Source organism: Abramis brama, assembly GCF_963993115.1.
Source record: "Abramis brama genome assembly, chromosome: 25".
Lineage (NCBI taxonomy): Eukaryota > Metazoa > Chordata > Actinopteri > Cypriniformes > Leuciscidae > Abramis > Abramis brama.
This window is the reverse complement of record NC_139987.1, coordinates 12,512,562-12,536,017: the sequence shown is the minus strand read 5'-3', so window position 1 is coordinate 12,536,017 and position 23,456 is coordinate 12,512,562. Positions and strand designations below refer to the sequence as shown.

The 23,456-nt window shown below is 38.5% G+C and overlaps 2 protein-coding genes across 6 annotated transcripts in view; one reads left to right on the top strand and one right to left on the bottom strand.

Moving 5' to 3' along the window:
• cadm2a (cell adhesion molecule 2a) overlaps positions 1 to 23,456 on the top strand; it is a 467,971-nt gene that overhangs the window by 33,014 nt on the left and 411,501 nt on the right. The window lies entirely within an intron of this gene.
• On the bottom strand, positions 9,493 to 17,710 carry LOC311076280 (uncharacterized protein). Its single transcript, XM_084104351.1, has 5 exons — positions 17,583 to 17,710; positions 17,276 to 17,509; positions 16,190 to 16,317; positions 11,065 to 11,171; positions 9,493 to 10,953 (listed from the first exon to the last, which is right to left on the bottom strand). Exons 1-5 carry the CDS (start codon positions 17,686 to 17,688, stop codon positions 10,773 to 10,775), a joined length of 756 nt encoding a protein of 251 aa, XP_083960477.1. The 5' UTR covers positions 17,689 to 17,710; the 3' UTR covers positions 9,493 to 10,772.

The following is a 23,456-nucleotide window of genomic DNA, read 5'->3' as shown; positions in this document are numbered from 1 at the left end:
CTCTAAGATCATTTGGCAAAATAGATCCTTCTCAATTGCTTTGGCTCATTTCTTGAAACAGACCGGACGTTCTCAACACTCTTGGTGCTTTTGCCAAAATAACGTGGATGGTTCGGCACAACACCATGGTTCACCTGCAAAGGTTCATACCTCTCCCACAGTTCACTCATGTGTCAAAACTAAATTTCCTTCTCATTTAAACAGTCAGTGCCCCCAAAATGCTTCGTCCCTTTGGCATTGTGTAAGCACTTCAAGTCAAAATGTTTAGATGTTTTCTCACTATGGCAGTGGACCATTGAAATATCCCTCATGTCCACCTTTCAGTCTTAGCCCAGTCCTTCACTGACAATGGCTACTGTACTGTTTTTTGTCTAGCTAACAGAATACAATTGTGTATAAAACTGAAAAAAAGAAATAGGATTTTAGGGTAAGAGTAGCCTCCAAGGTTTGACATCACACATTGCACTCATACTGCCAAGGAAATTGTAACCATTATCATTCACACACATAAAGTAACTTCCATACATTAGAGTAAAAAGAAAATGTATACAGCATAATATACTGTAATATAAACACAAACAAAAAACAATGAAAATGATATGCAGCCTACAGTGCTGTAAATAAAGCTGGAGTTTCACAACTAACAGTTCTTCACTGGTCGCTGTCCTTACCCTCCCTCTCCTGGCCACCGTCCTCACCCTCCTGGCCATCCACACGCTGCTGTCTGTCTGGCCACAGATTCTCGTCCACATCACAGCGTATATTCTCCCTTGCGATGCAACGAGGGAAGAAACGGCGTGCATGTCGCAACCATCCCCTACACTGATCTCCTGTAATATCCTCACACGCAGCGTCCATTGCATGGAGCAGGGACCTCTGATCTTGAGCCCGAAGCTCATACACTCTCCACCTCCAAGCAGAGAAATACTCCTCAATAGGATTGAGGAAAGGAGAGTAAGGTGGTAGAAACTTTACTTTACTTTACTTTACTTTATTAATTCACCCACACATAAAATCAAGACAAATGGCACAGACCAAATGGCACATATAGTCATGTGTGAATCAGGTCTCCCAGAGAAGCTATCCAAAGCTTATAATAGGGAGCCTGACCATGACCAAACACCATGACCATCCTTGGATGAGTAGTGAACAAGGCCCTGATGAGTGGGCCACGGTGGAAATTCACATTGTTCCATACAATGACATATTGTGGTAGGTGAGGCCCTACGAGGCCTCTCTCATTTTCAGGGATCAAATCAAAATGAAGGCGGTCCAAGAAGATGAGGAGCTTCTGTGTATTGTATGGGCCAAGACTGGGGATGTGAGTGGCCACACCATTCTCAGATATGGCAGCACACATAGTTATATTGCCCCCTCGCTGGCCTGGGACATCCATGGCCAATAATATATATTCTCTCTTGGACTTGGATTATATACACTCTCTTGGAGGTGGAGAGTGTTTGAGCATAATGGTATTCATGGTATTATGTTCTTGACTAATTTTGACAATTGAACAGACTATTGTGCATGTGATGACTTATACAATGAAATGACGCTGACACGTTTTGGAGCGAACAACCATTAGACTGAGAATCAACAATCAGTTTAGATCAACAAGATCTATTCACTTGGAATCTGTGCTAAACGTAGGCTACCTGTACTTAATCATTTGCAAAGATGTACTGAGACATTGAGACATGTACTTAGACATTTGCAATTTGATGAAATGAATGAGAAATTCAATTCTGTTGTGAACAATTGCCAAGTGGTTTGGAGGTTTGTCCATGTTGTTTTGAGAATGTAATTTCTTTTTCAAGAAATGAGCCAAACCAATGGAGAAAAACTGTAATGTTTCCATCCAGCATTTTCTACCGGAAAAATAACTTCAGATTTGTAGTACCAAAATAATTATGTCTGTCTTTGATTTGTCATACGACACAACATGACTGCTTGGCATAGGAACATGTTTTCCTATATGTTCAATCATATGATCACTCTCCAGCGTGTGACGTCGTTCTCCAGGGTCTCAGCAGGTGGTCCCCAGCCTCTTTTAATATCAGTTTAACAAAATCTGATTACATCCATGTAACAGGATTAAGAATGCCACTTGCATGCTTCTGTCATGCCAGTTCCCCAGTTGAGCTTTCATCAACACGCTGATATACCAGGATGCACAGGCAGTTTGTTGGTGGGTGTGTAAAGGATTCCCTGTTGCTGAGGATTTAACTCTTGACAGGCAAAGCCCGGAGCCAATCATGATGAGTAAGGATGAAAGAACAGCACGTCTGACAACCTGCTTATTGTTTGGCGTTCTACAGGAGTATACTGTATAAACTCATTCTGTTATGACAATTGATTCATTATGTTTTTTGACCAGAAACATACTTTTATGTAAGTCACTTTTTGTAAATTAAACCGGTGTAGTGTGACCAGTGCAGTCTTATTCCTAAGTTCACAGATTTCTGTCAAATTAAACGAAATACAATAATACAGAATCATCAAAGCAGCTTTAAGGTGCGGTCACATTTTGGTGAAATTTCGCAGCAAAAAAAGTTCCACTTTATTGTCAGTAATGTAGTGATGTATGAATCACAGCTCACTCAAAAGTCACTTTCAAATAAAACAACTTTCAGTTGGTGACTTGAACGCAGTGAATTAATGTGACCAACCTGAACCTGTTAGGAAATCTGCATGGGGAAATCTTTAAACCTCACACCCTTATTTCTTATTAAAGAAAAAAAGCTGTTGAAAACGGGATCGGACCGAGCACCAAAACACACTTGTAGCCATCAGCAGTAAGGGGCTTATGCATTCATGATTGGGGAGGAGAGAGAGCTCACTGCACAAGACAGACATTAGCAGAACGACTATAGAAAGAGAGAGATGGCAGAGAAAATACAGAGGGAAAAAGGCCATGGGAATATAACATTAAAAAGAAGGATTATGATCAGAAAGGAGGTAGAATCTGCGTTGGAGAGAACTGGAGAAGGAGGCCTGAAAACAGATGCTGAGGTTGCTTTATTTCTTTTCGATATGTAAGTAAAGTTGTTTTGCTGTGTTTCACGTAACTAAGATATGCTGTCTTTTCCTATTATATGTGTTTTTGGGTTACTCTTTTATTGATCGCTATAACCCCTTAATCTTGTCACATTTGTACTATATTAGTTACTTGGACTATCGTGTTATGTAGGGAGCTGTTGATGAAAACTGTGTTTGTGTTTTTGGGATGGAAAGATGACTTTGCCATCGAAAGAGTAGAGGAGCTAAATAACAATTAGACATTCAACCTGAATTATCATAGTAACACAAATTGCTTTCACTTATTGATGACATCATACCCTATGGTGGCAGGCATAGCAGATTCTGCCATAGTCGTTGCCCGTGTTGCCTGTGTATGTGAATGTGAGGGAGGAGGCATCAATACAGGGGTGTGATCCTTTTGGGTAGGGGCGTGTTTGTTTTGGTGATTGCAAATATCAACAGCGTTTACCAGAAATCATTTACTGTACCTTTAAAATGACTGGATTTCTTCCACAGAAATCTACTGAACAAATGTGACTGCATCTTTATTGTTCATAAAATAAGGATGTTATGGTTCTGAGAAACAGAAAATACTTTGTTTAGTCTTCTTTTGTCAAAGCACACACATGTTAGAAAGCAGCTTAACTTGCATGAAGGTTACTATAGTTAATTTAAAGCGTGTGACCATGTATCGTGCTGAGCTTTTTGCCTGCTCGGCAGGACCACCGCTAGGCTATCCCCAGGTTGTCCGCCTAGAAGATTAGAGGGCCTTATTCTCCATTTAGCCCTTTAACACCTGCTTTCTCTGGTGGGCGAAACTCGTTGCCGACAGGACAGCTGGGCTGAGCACTTTATTGAAAAAAATATGCCGTATAAATTGTTTTGGGCACAGCAGCAGAGCAGAAGCCTTATAAAGACATATCAGATTCCCCAGTGTCTAGGCCGATGGCATTTTAGTACAAAAAAGAATCCATGAAACAAACAAAGATGTGGCTTCTGTCCTTTTCAGGTCTGAGTCAGGAAAGATTTATTTATTTTTTGACATGCAGTAACACTTGAAGGCTTTCAGGGGGGTGGTATGAATTAGTAAGTGAGGGAAAGGGAAATTCATGGACTGCTATTTTTTATCTTTGGTGTAAAACAGTGTAGACTGGGTCAGCTTTGGGTATCTGTTGGGTTCCATGCAGCCTTCTAACACAAATTCAGTGGGGCGGATCTTCTCGACCAGCTCAGAGTCGTTTTTGGCAGCCTCTGTTTGTGTGGTGCAGATGCCGCCACTGTGATTTGCATGTCTTGCTGAGTGTGTTTACACATTTACATCTCATATGCTTTGAGATACAGAGACCCCGTCGTCTAAGTGCCTCTCGATATGAAGAGGTTTGTAGGTTCGCTGTAGGCTTAACCAGCGTCATCAAGCTGTAAAGCCCTTCCTCGATTATATTTACTTCACACCTCTGTGTTAATGTTTTACACAAAGACTTTCTAACCAGCGTTGATTGCTAGTTAGATTCCTTACTTTCTATATAATTGTCTATTGTCAATGTTGTTGGTTTTCATAGCAAAAAGATGAAGAAAATATATCCAGACGTCAGATGCTACGAGTCAAGGGTGTAACTTTGGTTTGAGAAGTGGGGACACACACAATGGAGGAAAATGTTTTCGATTTGAATCCCATTTCCTGCATTTGCATACATTTAGGGACTATGGTGATACAAAATCCAGGAAATAATTAAGTTGATTATAATGATAAATTCTGCCAAAAAGAATTGTAGGCTTGTGTCTTATGTCTTATTGCCTTACTCTGTTATTGCATTGCAGATTTGTTCGACCTCACTTGCTGAAGAGGGGAAGCTCATTTTTGACGTTGTGACACTAAAAAACACACCATCTAATTTCATCATCATTGTGCATCTTTCAAAACCATCGGCATGACAGCTAATCCGAGCTTACCTCATGAGATCATCAAGATCGTTGCATTCAGACTGAAAATGGCAGGGAAACAATATCTCAGTATGTGGGCTTTGTGGGATAAATGATTGGTGGACATTTTACGTTCATTCATATAGACACGATCGACACATGATATACACACGCGCACAGTCACTGAGGATGTGTAGCCTCTTAGTTCATAGAGCACCTGCTGTGGTGTGTGTGGTGCATTATAGTGTCTATGGTTACATTGACTTTATGTGCTGGAAAGCTCGATTCCAAAGTTTTAATCAGATTCAATGCTTTTGTCCACTTTCATTTTTGTAAGTCTTATTTCTTTCTATCTATCTATCTATCTATCTATCTATCTATCTATCTATCTATCTATCTATCTATCTATCTATCTATCTATCTATCTATCTATCTATCTATCTATCTATCTATCTATCTGTCTATCTGTCTATTTGTCTGTCGGTCTGTCAGTCTGTCGGTCTGTCTGGTTATCTGTTTGTTTGTCTGTCTGTCTGTTTGTCTGTCTGTCTGTAGTGTCAATGTGGCCTATAGTTCTGCAGTACTGATAATGACCAGCTCTGATGACCCTGTTAAACGTGAGATCACTAACTCTTCGCAGCAGTCTGGAATAATCACTCCATTCTGTGGTCTCGCTGTCTCCCTCCGTAACTCTTTGTACTCTTCGTTTGTGTGTAGGCCTTTATAGTGTCTGTCCTTCTGCTGCCCTTCCTGTGTTCATGGGGATCTGCCACGTCTTCGTTTATCTTATTTTATTCTCTTCCGTTACCTGTGCAAACAGGGCAGATAATTGTATTAATGTAGTGCATGAATCACCAATGCAGCCATGTGAGAAATCATGGCAAGTGGCTGTGTGCAGCTGCTGCTGAGTCCTACAGCCTGACTGCTGCGTGCGAATCAGTGCAAGCAGTGTCTCTTGTACCGAACCTCTAAATAGAATTCATCACTCATGTCTATTTTCAATGCACATGGCTAATTGTTCTATTCTGTCTGACCTACAGTAGTGCTCTGTGACCTAGAGTTTGATTTTCTGTCACTAATTGATCTGTGCCGTCATTTTAAATGATGTGAGGCTCAGTCAGTGCGCTTGAAGGGTTTGAACCGGATTGAGACTTGCCGGCTAATCTGTGCGGCCATGACGAGTTTCATATTTTTACATATTTATTCTGCTTTTGATGGTTTTGACATTGACTGTAGCAGGTATATTAGGGTGTTGTCACTTTAAGACCTGATGCACATTATGCAGATCTGACACACATCCGATTTTAGTCCCAACTCTTTACATTATTTAAGACTTTTTCAGCTAATTTAAGACTGTGGATAAGTGAGGATATTTGCCAAAAACAGGCATTTTGTAAAAAAAAATAATTCTCGAGAACTCAAAATCGGTCTGAGAAGCGGCTACTCTGGGTTAGGGCTCCCCTCGGACAGCATGCCAAATATGAGTTTATTTTTTAGTCTGTCTGATTATTTGTAAGTGTGAACTTGTGAAACTGCAAGGGTAGCCAAATGATGCCAGAGAAGAAAAAAATGGATGCTGTGTTAATTGTTTTAAATATTTTTAATGTATTGAACAGAAAATATTAATCATAGAAATTAGCGCACCGTTTTTGACACTCCTAATATATATGCATCTATATATTACAGTATCTACAACAAGGTTTTGCAGGTTAGTATTGTTCCCTAAAACCTCAGTGTTTTAATATTTGACCAAGAATTAACATCTACAGCAGACAAACTGAGTCTCTTATCATTTCGAGACCTCAGATGGCGAGATGTGTGTTTTGGGGTTTCTGGCGACAGGTGGTAAGACAAATGTGCGGGAAAGTGATTAAGTGAGTCGAGTGGGGAGGATTAGAGCTCAAATATTTTCTTTGGAACAACTGATAGCGAAGATTCAGGGGAGGTTAGCAATGAACATACATCGTTTTGCCGAAACTTTATCTGCTCTCATTCATTACGGATCATCAGGTGTTTTAAACCTGCCTCTCCGCTAGATGTGTGATGAACAGTCGTATTTATTTCCTAATTAAGGTTCATAATCCAGAACGCTGTCATAAACGGCTGCTGTAATTGTTTTGTTCCACCCATTATGAAGTGGTAATTGATGGGCACTGGGGTGGAGAATTTGTAGCTGTTTACTTTTCTGGGATAGTTATGGGTATGTTTATGCGCAAACATGCAGTTGTATACATTCTACATAATGATCCAAATAGATATAGGTGAGATGCTTTTAATAATCACAGCTCATGTGAAAAACTGTTGGTTGTTTACTGTCCTCTGATCCCTCAGTGCGTTTACGTAACTTGTTTTCCTGAGAGCAGAAATTAGGTTTTGTGGCCCTGGCATGCCGCTCTGTTTTCCCATTTGAGCTCCATTGTGAACGAGAGCTCTCCATCCCAGACGGGCCGTGCTTCCTCTCTCCCGGGCAGCCACGCGGGTTACTTCACGGCCCTGCCAGCCGAACTCATCAAGCGGCAATAGACAGGATCCGGCTGGACGAGAGAGATGTTATGATGTAGGCTGCAGTCAACACACACACACACACAAAAGTGTACACCTCTACACTCACCAATTCATTTGCCGCTTTATTGGCTGCTTTCTGCTGTTGTGTTCAGTGATTGGTATTTTTTTCTTCTCTCTCTCTCTGCCTCTCACCCTCCCTTCTCACTTTGTGAGCTGAATACCAATTGCGGATTTGTTAGACGTCAGCATCGTTTGTTCTTCCTGTCTTAAATCATTTCATCCAGTCATGCACACCTGATGCTGTTTTGTTTTGTTTTGTTTGTTAAAGGTGAGTGCCCATATTTGCCGTGGCCGCTGCTCTTATCCTCTCAGGTCTCCGTCATCTCCTTTAGTGATTGTTCTTGAAACATTTTTTCCTCACTGTACATTTGTTTCTATCTGACTCCATTGGTAAAACAATAGCTTCACGAAAACTGTGTTTCAGAGCAGTTTTGTGGTAGTTAAATGATGTACTATACACTGTTCACTTATACTAGTATGCATTTGAGTTGCTGTTAGCTTTAGCATGTTTAGCTTCTATCTCTCTACCACTTCACAGAATAAATTGTCCAATATCCCACACTTTTTATAGGTAAAGTTAATTGCACTACATTTCGCTGCTTTTTTCACAGTGTGAACACACTAATTACTACAAAATGGCATTGAATAGTGTATAATGCTAAATAGGATGCACGTTAGATTTGCTAAGATGTTCTGGGTTGTTTGTTTACTGTCCCATATCAAAAGATCCAATATGGACCCAAACTGATGCAAGTATTTAACAAGGTCATTTGTACAAAAACATTTGATTTTTAGAAAAAAAGTAAGCATGAATGTCCACCCCTAACCCTAAACATAACCATCAGTTGGGCATAAGCAAATCGTACGAAAATGTACATGAGATTGTACAGATTTAAATGAATTAGCCACCAATTCAGCAAAATGTAAACTAATTGCCATGGTATTGTTGATTGACCCTAAATATGGCTCCAGGTTCTCTTTCTGTGTAAAAGTGCGGTCACATTTTATTTTGTACATGCATGCAAAAGTACATCAATATGTAGGTGGCTCAGACTCCACATACAGATAGATTAACAGGCACAATCTTTTTCTGTACATCTAAATCTTTTTTTATTATCTCCAAACTCCAATGAGTCTCCGTTTTCGAGGAGGAAAGCTGTGTTTGTGTATGATAGTCTGTCGGGAAGCAGACCTGCTCGCTCCTTTAAGAGGCCCTGATGCATGAAGTGCTGCTAAATTACATATCATTTGCTCGTCTTTTCATTGGGCTTAAATGGGGCTGTAATGAACCTTTGCCAGCGTCTCTTGATCTTTTGCTGCCGTCTGATAGTGAGAATAGTCAGTGATTGTATGTATCCGTGTTTGTGTGTGTGCGCGTTTTTTGGGACTGGAAAAGGCCTGACATTGGCCTCTTTAGTCACAATATGAAAGCTCTGACTAATTTCACAGTTTAGTTAAATTTTACAGATTCTTAAAAGATGTGGGCCCCTATCTTATGCTCAATAGAGAGTTTGTGCAAGTCTCTGTTGCAGTGTTAAAGTGTCTGACTGCCTCATATTATATAGAATACTTTTTGGTCGACACATCCACCAATAAACGATTAACCTTGTTGAGGGAACTATCTTTGACGTATTTGATTATGAAGTGTGTACAGTCCAATAGGGATAGCACAAACAGCCCAAAGGGGGGGCACTTGTGTCATGACAATGAACACAACCTTAGTATAAATAGACAATTTATAAATATGTTAAATTTGGTCCAACTTATTCTTAGAAAAATAATCAGTTTTATTTATTTATTTATTTATTTATTTATTTATTTATTTTATTTTTTGGTTACTAAATAATTTAAACGTTCCATGTGTGTTCTGCCATAGTCTTGATAAAAAAAATAATAAAAAAAATAAATAAAAAAAAGATTTGTTTTATTATTTGTTAATAATATTGAATGAGTGGATGTGTGTATTCAAAACAAAAAGATGTTTTTATATTAAATTTAGTTTATTACAGAATAACAATAAAACAAAAAGCTGTCATCAAAACATCAACAAGCAAATTTTCTCTATATAGACTTATATGAAAATAAATGTAATTTGGTTGTATTACATCAGATGTGTATTTTATCATATTTAACCGTAATCATGATATTTACATTGAAACTATCGTGTCTTGTGCACTTTATATCAGTGAGAAACGTGCACAAGCCACTTAGTTTAATCCTCTTCATCCCATGTGAGACATAAAGCTGCAATGTACAAGCCACACCTGGGACTAACTAAAGTGCCCCTATTATGGTTTTTCAAATATCCCCTTTCATGCAGTGTGTAATATAGCTGTTTGTGAATTTAATCATTCTGCAAAGTTGTAAAGTCGAAAGTGCACGATAAATAAAGTGATTGTCTCCCAAAAGAAAGAATCGACTCCTAACCACCACCTTAATGAGTCGTTTGTATTTCGAATCTCACTGTGTGATGGGTCTACGTCACTAGAAAAGCTATTTGCGTAATGCCCGCCGCCTATGTTGTACGTTGTCCGCCCGCAAACAACTTGACCCGCCCACAAACACGTAATTTTACTGACGACTGCTTCTCAAATCTCGAAGTTCAATGTGGGATTCGCAAAACGCTTGCTCTTGAAAGATGGGTCAGTTCTCAGTTTATTTGGACCAACGTGCACTTCAGAATCACAACCTGTAAGTATGATTAATTATTGATGTATATATTTTCTATCGGGTGTTCAAAATGCCTAGGTTTGTGTTTAATATTGTGTACGTTTCCGGCTAACCGGCTAACTCACGTTATTACTGTCTTACCTAAATACTTGTGCAAATCAACTGTGGGCCACTATTACCGAAAACTGTGTCTATTAATGCAGATTGTCTGTCGTTCTTACTACTTTGAGGAAAGATAAAGGATGGAGCAAAATTTGTTTTGCAAAATTTAATGTTACATTAGTCATTCACTAATAAGTTAGTGCTAGGCTATGCACTTATTGATACAGTTAATACAGTTCCCGAATGTGCACCACAATAAATTAGAAACATACACATTGGTTTGTTGATAGAAAAAACCCTTATTAATGCTGATGGTGAGGAATTAGTTAAAGCATCTCATAATGTATCTCAAACTGAGAGCCTTTAAAATAGCATAATAGGGGCACTTTAAACTCAATAATAATGCTGGCTGAGAAACACTTCTTTAGATAATAATCAATTATTACAAAAGTTTTGTTCTGTTAAACTTAGATAAAAAAAGGTGTGTGATGTTTCTATGGCAGTGTGAGTTGTGAAATATTCTTCTCACAGATCCATTGAAAAGGTAAATTACATGCAATATCAAGCCACCCGGATAAAGTTGGCCACCTTTGGTTACGATCCGCAGTCAGAGCACAGTTCTCTGCTGTACCTCCATTAGGCTCTGTTGGATATCCAGCTAAAATGCCCCAGAACCTGAAAATACAGATCAGCATTAGATGTTCAGTGCTGCTGTCTGTGTGATATGATACTGACTGTAAGAATAATTTATTAGATAATAATCAGTTTAGTTCAGTGATTTCTCACCCAGAGGTCAGTGTGCTTCCATCAACCCATTTCCATGTGCCTTCCACATCACTGTCAGTCAGACCAATATAGACTATAGAAGAATCAATCATGTTCTTCACAAAATCCTGAGCAGATGAAACAGTTGCATGATTCATGAAACATTTGCACATTTCTGTAACGCTTTAGATTACAGCCCGCAAAGTACTGCGAAAGTAAAACAAATTTAAAGCGTACCTTTCTGTAATTACAGTGTACCTATTAAGTTTAGGGAATAAAGGGGTAACAACCAGGAAAATTAACACATTATTTATACTGTAAAGGCATCTTTACACAGCCGAGTTAAGGCTGCTATAAAGCGGCTCTGTGTCTGCTAAAAAAATTGTGTAAAGACACAATGGTGCATAAAAGCAGACTTAAAATATGCTTAAAATAATCAAGAAGAGGGAGACAAAACATATAGGCCAAGCTCATTGTTTTAGCCAAATAAAAAAAAAATGTCAGTCAACAAGGGACAATGAAGTAAAAGAGTCCTGTATTCGCATAGTGAAGCAAACCACCAAAATAACTGAGTCGTCAATGTGTGTAATGAATTTGCTTTCGATGTTTGTCATCTTCCTTTAAAGCAGTGGTTCTCAAACCTGTCCTGGAGGACCACCAACACTGCACGTTTTCTTTGTCTCCCTAATCAAACACACCTGATTCAACTCATCAGCTCATTAACCCATGTGATAATGAGCTGATGAGTTGAATCAGGTGTGTTTGATTAGGGAGACAAAGAAAACGTGCAGTGTTGGTGGTCCTCCAGGACAGGTTTGAGAACCACTGCTTTAAAGAGACTGGCAGATCAACGCGCTGCTACATTTCTCTCAGATACGGTAAATGCTTATTTGGCGTCACTGTAATTGTGCATTGATATATTATATTCCAAAAATCATCTCCTTGAGGATGATATTTCACCCCCACACAACAGTGAAATCTGCTGTCCTGCCTGAAACGCTAACGCTAGCAGAATTGTTCATGCTTTCTGGATCTTTGAAAAAAAAAAAGAAGGAATCTTTTATTCCTGCGGTGATCTGTGTAATAATTCATAATTTCTTTGTAACATTTGTTCCATTTGGAACAATTTTATTAAAGGGCACCTATTATGCCCCTTTTTACAAGATGTAATATTGGTCTCGGGTGTCCCCAGAATGTATTTGTGAAGTTTCAGCACAAAATACCCCACAGTTAATTTATTATAACCATTTGAAAATTTCATTTTTGGGGCCTGTTTTAAAAAGAGCTGTTTTGGTGTGTACCACCTTAAATGTAAATGAGCTGCATATCCCCGCCCTGCTGGACCCAGATGATGAAGAGAGTCCGGCACAGAATAAACACGAATGAGAATGGACTAAACGTCTCGGAATGGTTATTTGATACATTTATGTACTTACAAAGTTTTAATCGCATCCCCTTTGCAATTATGGATGTGCAACACACACACACACATGAATTGTGATAACGTTCGCGCAATTTTTTGAAACTACACACACACAAATACTGTGATAACGTTTGCCAAGTACAAACGAATTATTATTTTTTTTCTTAAGTACAAACGAAATTATATTTATGCCAGGGGTGCTGTTGCGTCATTTTGACATTACTTGTCGTACAGGTGCTTATGTGGCAAATGTGAGAAGATGGCTATACAGAACCAGAAAACATATGCTGCAGGGAGATAGACGTTTATATACTGTCTATGGAGATAGAGCAGACCTTAATTTATTTACATTTGTAATTGCTGCAAAAAATGATACGTGACATAAAACTGTCTGACGTTGTTTGTTGAGACATCCTATGACGACGACAATAAATAGCTTTGGACGCATTTGTTGTTGAACTGGCTGACATCGATTGAAATGACTATTTGCTCAAAAAACATAAAATACACTTACTTCTTCTGGAGGTGACGTTGGATCACGAACAGTAGGCAACGATCCACACTTGAGGATTAACTTTAACCCTCGTTCACTAAACAGTCAGTCAGAAAATGATTCGCGCAAACATAAACGTATTTAGGAAGTTTAAGTGGCACCTTTTCTTCATAAATAAAATCCATCCGCTGCGTTTTCAGTGGCTCTGATGTCAGTGAAGACTACTAGCACTATGTCCATTCTTACATCCCACAACAGAATACCTACACTTCTTAGGAGACATTACCGGCTGTCGCTGAAACAATGGAGGATGGTGTACAGATCACCGAGGGCGGGGTCTATGCCAAAACCAGATTGTCAATCAAACCACGTCGGTGGGACTTAGCGCAATAGGGGTTATGCCAGAGAATGTCTAATAGGAAGAGAATTGGCACTCTCTGCTTACTTCCGGTTTCTGGGCTGGCTGCAGTAACGCGTCTCTGTCCATGCGGGGGCGCTCGCAGGCGAGTGCAGAATGAATGGAGGTCTATGGCGAAATACCCCTCAAAATCCACTTTTCTCAGGATACAATTTTTTGTCTAGTAATTTGAATGTTGTATTCGAAAGGAGATGCAAAGAAATTACACATTGCTGGGTGTTAGATTTTTTAGAGTCACTTATTTGCTTTAAAAAGTCTTTTAAAGTGTCAATGACGTCATACACATCGTACGACCAGACATACAGCTTTACGGCAATCCTTCAGTCACTTTGGTGCTTTCGCGCTCTGCACTTTCTTTTCACTCGAGGCATCGACAACACAGCTGACACAGGTAAATACACGTGCTAGAAGAGTTTTTGTTTTGTTTGTTTCTGTTCCCGCTTCGGATGCCACGATGCCATCAAGCGGCATCTCTGGTCGTAATCAGTCCTTCACTGACCAATCAGCGTTCATTAGCAGAATGCTAGCGTGTTATGGGCAACAACAACTCAACCTGTAAGAAATCGAAAGGACATAAGTACTCGTTCATTCAACTTTCGACCTATAACCCATGTTGAACTTGCAAAACCTACAATAAAATCTGAGATTTCTCAACGGCAATCGGGTGAAAGATACACATTTAGCCGTCAAGCCCCATAGACTCCCATTCAGTCTGCACTCGCCCGCGATCACCTCCAGTGGAATTCTAATGGAACTGCAACCAAGATCTATACAATGGGGCTAATAGGGAGTGCCAAGGCTCTCCGTAGACGGGCTCTGGTTATGCGCAACATACTTCCGGGTTCTACAAAACAGATATAACTACTTCCGGTCGTCAGCTACTGAGGTAAACACAGCGTAGGAATGGCGACCTTTTATAGCCGTGTTTACAGGAGCTACCCATTCTATCCATTTCAGATGTACATCGTATTGCCAAACGGACTTCCAGAGCCCCGAGTGCTCCGTTAGATAATGGATTTAAGTTTTTACGCCTCCTCATTTATTCATGATTATGAAGGTATGTAAGTTAGTATATGTAGCTTTTGCTAATGGCACCCGATGTAGAGTTAGCTAACTATCAGTAAGTTAGTTTAGACTTGTATGCTATCATAGTAGTTTAACTTTTTATATTTCCTTGCAGACGATTAAAACAATCAAATGAAGACTGCATTTTATTTTTTTATAAAAAAAAAAAAAAAATCTGATACTTAAGCATTCGTGACATTTTAATTAAAACAGAAATAAGAATTGTATTCTAAAAAAAAGCGCAAAATAAGTTACCTCAGAGATCACCTACCGCTGCAGATGCGTACGGTAATCAGAGCCGGACAGTAACGGAGTACATTTACTTGAGTACAGTACTTAAGTACAATTTTGAGGGATCTGTACTTTACTCGAGTATCATTTTTGGGGAGTACTCATGACTTTACTCAAGTACATTTGAGAGGCAAATATTGTACTCTTTACTCCACTACATTTCTATCCATAACTGTGAGTACCCGTTACTTCTTCTAAAAAAAAAAAAAAAAAGGAAAAAAGAAACATCTCGGAAACCCTCTCAAATGTGATTGGATTGTGCAGGCGCCACTGATTGGGACAGCCTATCAGCAATCACCTTCAGCTTTCCGCCAAAGTCAACTCCATGGTCAGATTTAGATAAGAGACCAAACCATGGACGAAACAATGGATGAAGATGCAGCAGGTCCATCCCGGAAGCAATATTTTTTTCCCAGGATGGTAGGGGAAGACTCATGAATATTCATTAGGGAAGTCATCCCTGATTGGTCTTAACCCCAGTGACGGGTAGGTTTAGGGGTGGGGTTAGGGGTAGGTCATCAGACCAATCAGGGATGACTTCCCTAATGAATATTCATGAGTCTTCCCCTACCATCCTGGGAAAAAAATATTGCATCCCGGGAATGTGCCAAGCCGTGGCCCCACCTCGCCAGACTATTTCAATTTTCTGAACAAGTTAATGATAGTTTTCGCTTCAAGTGTTTGCTGTGTTTACCAATGTAAGCACTGTGGAAGTAGTAATGCAATATTTATAAAATGTACTCTTGTACTCTTGATACTCAAGTACTTTTAAAAACAAATACTTTAGTGCTTTTACTTAAGTAGACATCTGACTGTAGTACTTTTACTTGTACTTGAGTAAAATTTAGCAAGGGGTATCTGTACTTTTACTCAAGTAATGTAGCTGTGTACTCTGTCCGCCTCTGACGGTAATGCAAACCGGAAATGTTTATACCTGTTTTCCGGCTCGAACGTTGGGCGTTCCGCATAACCCCTATTCTACGTCACAGTGAGAGCAATCTTAGAACAGGGCGTTCTGAGACAGTGCTTGTGATTTATTGAGATAGTAAAAAAACTACTGGGTGGATTTTTATCATTCTAGGGTGGTTTTGCTCACACAATGCCAACACACATTTATGTTCAAACACCATGTAAAAGTGAATTTTGCATAATAGGTGCCCTTTAAGAAATAGAAAATAATATCACAGAATTATGACAAACATTAAAGTGCGCGATATACCACGCAAAGGAAATTAATTTAAAATTACGTATTTTTATTTCATTGTTTACTATTTCATTATTTTTAAATTAATTTTTACAACACTTTGTAGTTTTTAAATAGTAATGTTCAAAACATTGTTTCCCGTGATTTTAATTCCTGTGTAAGAAAATATATACATCAATCATTAATCATACTTACACACACGCACACACACACACACACACACACACACACTTTATTCTTTCGTTCACTCACTTGTTCCTCTCTGTTGTTTATGATGATCAGATCTGCTCCTCTCTCTGTACAGTATCTTCTGCTCTCAGTCCAGTTCTTCGTCTCATTCGGCATGTAGTAAAAACTGGATTTATAGTCAGTCCATCCATCTGTAAACAACCAGTTTAGCTGTTAGCTTTTTATTCCCTTTACAGTTTTTTTTCAATTGCTAACATACTAAAATGACATGCGCAGCACAATTATTTAAACTGACACACAGAGAGCAAAACCTCTATTCAAGTCTCCAAAAATCTTAACACATTTTCTGCTTTACACACATTTTGCAATTCAAAATGGCACTTTTTAAATGCACTGAACACGGTTCTCTGCATAAGACACAACAATCTGACATAAAGTCAAATGTTTGCCATTTCAAAACACTGCCATTCAAAATGACACTACATGAGCTAGTTGGCCAATACATGTGCCACCTGGCCAAACACCTCAATGGTTAATTGTTAACACTTCAATCTTTTACAGTTTACTGTTGTTTTTTTTTGTGAGCATTTTTTTGTTCAGTCCAATATAAATATATCTGCTGTGTATATGTTTCACTGACTTGTTTGGTGAAAAATAAAATAAATAAATGTTTCAACAGCATGTGTGTGTATCTGCAAATATTTCTGTGCATGTGAACAATATGAAGAATTGTCTATCTATGATTTGAACTATTTTAGTATTATGGCAAAGCATACTAAAGATGAGAGTGCTTTTCATTATGCCCAACAGTGTTTAGTTGGTTAGACAAAAATCTGGTAATATGAATGAAGTGTGTGCCATTTCATGCAAAAGTTTGATTTTGATAATGCTATATGTAGTTTTGGTTGCAGTGCTTCATTTTGCAGTTTGGGTGTGTGGTTTTGTGAATTGTGCTAAGTATTTTGATAAAACTAGCCTAGTTTGCAAAATTGTGTGTCAGCAATTGGAAAGAAAACTGTTACACTCACCTGTCATTAAGTTAAAACAGATAATAAACTCATAGATTATGAACCCTGAAAGTTACTGAGAGCACAACCCAACTCTATCATGCTTTAAAAAAATTGCCAAATAACTACATAGAAATTTTACCATAACTCTGAAGATAATTTCTTAGCTGTTCTCTGTTCTTGAATATTAGCTGGTCTCTCTCTTCTGTGAGGTTGTTGATCTTGGTTAGTAGCTGATCTCTCTCTTCTGTGTAGTTTGTGCTCTTTGTATAGATGTGAACACACAGCACTATGACTGCAGTCAGCAGAAGAACACACAGCAGCCCCAAACACACTGTAGCTGCTCTGGAGATTCTGTTCCTCACAGAATCACTTCCTGAAAATGGCAGACATGAAAATAAATATTTCTTAATTTCTACAGAAACTTCAGAACGTGTTTGTATTTGTACCTGTGTGTTGAGGTGTTTGGTTTCTCTCTGTGTTCATACCCCTCGATCCAGCAGTGTCTATATTGCCATAAACAGGCATTTGAGACATGTTTGCTTGCTTATCCATGGGCGTAAATGACGACAACTGTCTGTGTGCATTTGTATTATGCAGTCCTCTGCTTTTAAGACTCTAATTTTAGGACATGTGCATGTGTGGCACAGTACAAGAGCATGTGACATCCTGTCTGTTAATTTTAATTTTCTTAACAACAAAGAGCACTATTGTGGTAGTGTGGTTTCAAATTAGCACAGGAAAATTATACATGATTGAAAAGTCTTAATTAGGGCCCAAGCCCTGAAAGGGAGAAGGCCCTATTGGTTTCGGAAGGATTATTTTTTTCTATTATTATTTTTTTTTAACTTTCGGGCACTTTCGGGGCCCTTAACATGCCCAAAAACTGAAACTTTGCACACAGGCCAGAACCCGCGGCCATCAGGGCCGGACTGAAGATGGTACCCGGGCGTGGCAGGGGGGCTCAACAGCGCCCCCTTGAACGGGGTCCGAAAACTTGGTCCATTTATCAAACACGCTTGCATGAATTAGTATGAAACTCGGTACACATATAGATCTTATCGGGCCGAACAATGTTCGTACTCTAAGTTTTACGCCAGCCCAACAGGAAGTCGGCTTTTATGGGTTGTTTGGAAAACACTTGCTGTGGAATTTGAAATACTCCTCCACACTCGGTGTGCATGAAGTCAAGACATGACTGGATGCTAAATTGCGGACGGATTTTTGATATCTCGAACGGTTTGGCCGTGGCGAGGAAACACATTTATGGCGAGAAAAGAGAAACACGAAGTGTTATAACTTCTGCATACATTAACTGATCTTGATGAAACTTCAGCAGTGTGTTTGTGGTAAGAGGCCGATCAGATGGATGTAACTATTGTGAGTCAAAGTTATAGCACCACCAACTGGCAGCAGGAAGTGTGTCACTTTCAAAATGCTTTTGACCAAAGTGGGGGGTTAGTTTTACCAACAGTTACAAAAATCAGTACGTATATTGGTCTGATCGAGCCGGACAATTTTCTAATTTACAGTTATTAGCTCTGAGCAACAGGAAGTCAGATATTTTGGTTTGAATGTGTTTTTTTGGATATTTCAGACTCAGAGTTTTTAGCTACTCCTCCTAAGTGGTTTATTTTATTCACACCAAACTTTTTCAACATGATGAAAATACATTAAAGATGCTAAATTGTGAACAGATATTAAACATCTCAAACGGTTTTGCTTTGGCTTGATTCAAGTAATGTCCAAAAAGGAAACACTAAAATTAGTAATGTAATTATACACCATTTATTTCTATATAAATGTATACAAATATCACAACTAAACACATTTTATTCTTATTTTAAAAATAATTTTATTCTAAGTTTAAAAACAGTAATGGTTAAAAAAAAATCAAGTCATACATAGGGCTATACTGCCCTATTGTGTTCAAAATCAGGTAGGCCTATTGTATCTATATAAAAATATACTAGGTATGTGACGGTGAGAATATTTTACTACCGGTTAATCGACGTGTGACACCGCAGGGGGCTTTTGAATCATTAACTTAAAAACGAAAGTAAAATATGTTCGTCTGCACAGACATTGATAATGGTGCGGAGTACAGCGAGCGTTTTCAATAAATTCCTATGGAAGTAGGAATGAAATAAAAAACGTTGACTGTTCTGCTCGTTCCTCGCCGTGGACGCGCAGTCGCGCACCGTTATGAATGCCCGTGCAGCCGTGAGCATTTTAGTTTAATTTTAGCGCCTTTCAGGGGGCGGATTGCTTGAATTTATTTTACAAAAGCACAATGTTGTGTTTTATTGCGAGTGTACACAAATATAAGTTAACACTTTGCAGTTTGAATGATGTCCTGTATGAAAATAATGACAGAGTATATTGTTATGTGTCCACTGTTCAATCGCTCCCGCGCCACACACACACACACACACACACACACACACACACACACACACACACACACACACACATCATATGTCTATATTACTAACAGGGGACTATCGCTCTACACTGGCCAAGAGGGGACTAGTGTTTCTGGTCATTTTGAAGAAACAAAAATGACATACAAAATTTTCTTTTAAGGTCTTTTTTCATAATATAACTTTAAAAATGCATTTTTTTATTTTTAAAAAACATGCCAAGTGGGGACCTGCAACTCTCTACCGATCTCTACCTATCGAACAGGGGACTCTCATAGCCTGCAATGGAAATGTGTGTGTGTGTGTGTGTGTGTGAACAGTGAAGTGAACTGGCAGTGAAGTCTGTCTTCATTTGGTAACTATATATATATGAAGAGTTCAGATGCAAAAGCCTCTAAGTGCCATCTGAAAATTTCTTCTAGAATGGTCATTTTTATCAAGCTCGTATATTTAAGTTAAGTAATTGGCAAAATTACAAAAAATTACAAAATAGCCCATGCGACTTTTAAGTGTGTGCATTAAAACTTTATGTTACTTTATTTTTCAATGTATGACTGTTGCGCTCGAGTCTTGCGTCTTTTGCAAAGTTTCGCTAATGACAAACGTTTTAAAAACACAGCACAATCAAGTTAAAATAAGTTAAACTTTTAAAAGGCATGTCTCGAGACCTTGCACTTTTTCCCATTCCACTGCCCGCATCTTTTTTCTGTTTTTCAAAGCAAAACCGCTTTCTGTGTGAACCAGCCCTAAGAAGCAGAAATAGCCAATTAAATATTTACTAGACTAGACTTTATGCAAATACAGCTGTACGTTAATTCCAGGTAAGATAACCATCTCATGTGAAACTAAACCACACATTATTAGATTAAATACCACACTGAGCAGAAAACGGAAAAAACTAATAACATGTCTAGCCCAGAAATAGACATAGGCTACATTTGTGCCAAGTGCCATCTGAAAATTTCTTCTAGAATGGTCATTTTTATCAAGCTCGTATATTTAAGTTAAGTAATTTCACTTAAATGACAATTAATAGGTCATTTTCATTGCCATTTAAGTGAAATTACTGAACTTAAATACACACACACACACAGTTCCATTGCAGGCTATGGGAGTCAAGGTTTTTTTCGTAAACGAAAATGAAACTAAGACTAAAACTATTGGTCAAAAAACATTTGCGTAAACTGAAATAAAATAGAAATTTCAACAAAAATGAAAAACTAAAACTAAACAAAACTAACGACACTTACTGAAAAACTAACTGAAATAAAATAATAATTAGAAAAATTAAATAATCATATTCGCAATTAAGAAGCTTTCATCCTGTAGCCTAATATTTCTATCATGACTAGACTTTATGCAAATACAGCTGTACGTTAATTCCAGGTAAGATAACCATCTCATGTGAAACTAAACCAAACATATTAGATTAGATACCACACTGAGCATAAAACGGAAAAAACAAATAACATGTCTAGCCCAGAAATAGACACAGGCTACATTTGTCAGAGTAGAAGTAGGCCTATACTAAATGTCTGGTCTGAATACAGACATCCCAACCTGCAAAAGGTCATTTCAGGGAGGTATCCCGAAGACCCCTACATTGAAGATACACTGAACTTATTAATTTGGTTCGGGAGAAGAGATAAAAGCCCGCCCACACTGACAATTGATTGGTTGATTTACCGAAACAGGTCAATCAGATGCTCTCTGTCTTACATGCGCTTCATGAGGCACACACACACACTCTCTCGCTCCCTCTCCCTGTCTTAATCTTATACATAAGTATAAGATTAAGTATAAAATACGTTAAACAATAGTTACACTATAAACTTTAAATATTTTAACTCCGAAAATAAGTAGCTTTCGTTACACACATTTGCACATGAACGTCAGAACCAGGTCAGAACCAGCCGCCTCACAAACGACCTGCGTCTGGTTGATCTACGACGACGCCCTGCTTCACTCCTCAATTTGGTAAAACACAATGTAAATGTATTGTGGAAAAAAAAAGATGGGAATAGTAAATAAAATTATATTGGACATATAAGAATGAATGAAATGTAAAATGTTTTGTTAACAGTCAAGGTGTGCGTAACTAGGCAACCACGTTCAAGTTCACGTTGCATGACGTCATCGAAGTATGTCCCAGAACGTCCATACTCTTTTGCTACACACTCAAAAGTATGTACTTTTTCCTGACAAAAAAAGTACATACTTTTAGGTCGTAGTATAAGTAGGCGAATTAGGACTCAGCATCGGTCTCTCTCGCGTACACCCGGTCTCTCTCGCGCACTTTCGGTCGCGCGCGCAGACACACTCGTGCTGAGTCCCAATTCGCCTACTTATACTACGACCTAAAAGTATGCACTTTTTTTGTGAGGAAAAAGTACATACTTTTGAGTGTGTAGCAAAAGAGTATGCACGTTCTGGGACATACTTCAATGACGTCATGCAACGGAACGTGGTTGCCTAGTTACGCACACCGCGACTGTTAACAAAACATTTTACATTTCATTCATTCATATCCAATATAATTTTATTTACTATTCCCATCTTTTTATCTTTTTTTCCTCATCGTTTTTTCCACAATACATTTACAATGTGTTCTACCAAATTGAGGAGTGAAGCAGGGCGTCGTCGTAGATTAACCAAACGCAGGTCGTGTGTGAGGCGGCTGGTTCTGACGTTCATGTGCAATCGTGTGCAATGTGTGTAACGAAAGCTACTTATTTTCTGAGTTAAAATATTTAAAGTTTATAGTATAACTATTGTTTAACATATTTTAAACTTAATTTCATCATTATGTATAATACTCAAAAATACCCCGATGAAAATGAACCATGCTTTTACTATAGTAAAAGTGTAGTAACCATGTGTTGGTTACTGATAAAGTTAACATTTGTACAGCCACAGTATTACAACAAATAAGTCAGTGTGGTTAAATATAGCTTTAATTAGGGTTAAACATTTGAATTCTTACACTTAAAAACTGAGGGCGCATCTCCGCTGCTGCATCCGACTGTCATGTTTACATCATCACCACCATCACCACAAAGCTCCTCCCGCATGCAATGGGTTGTGGGCAATATTAGCCGTTAGAGTGTGCATTGATCTGCACTTCGAATTCTAACCAGAAATAGTAGACCATCCGGGTATCTTGGGAATACTCATTTCAACATACTACAATTTGGGACGTACTAATTCTAGTTTCGCATACTATTTAGGACGGATAGTATGTGAATTGGGACTCAGCATCGGTCTCTCTCGCGCACTTTCGGTCTCTCTCGCGCACTGTCGCTCGCTCGCGCAGTTCGCTTCTCTTTTGTCCAGTCCGGCGCCTCATACCTCTCTGCTGTGCACGCGCTACACGGTTTTTGGAGCACAGTCATGCGCGCTCTTGCTCACTCGCTCTAGATTCCGGGAAATTTTAACTCCTTTGCGGGCATCAGGGAGCCGCTATCAACATGCGGGAGGACTCCCGGAACTTCCGGGAGACTTGGGATGTCTGTGAATACTAGAACATTTGAATATGAGTATAACTATGAGTATATGATTTTAAACGATGCAATAGACAAAAAGCATAAATGTATCAATACAAGAATAATTTTTGAAAGGATTAATCATAGAAATAACCTTAAAGAATAATCATAATAATCATACGCATATTTTTTTCCCCTTTTCTTATCCACCATGTTTAACAAGATTTAATTTTTAATATGAATGAGTATGAATGAATAATTTGTACTTTTTAGTTGCATATGTTTGGTTCTTTGTTCATCCTCAAACGTTTATTATTAAGAGGTTTTCACAAGAGTTAACTGCAAACATTAAACTTTGCTGAAATTAATTGTCTTTAACTGGAAGTGTTCTGTTAACTATGCTAAACTAATACTAAAG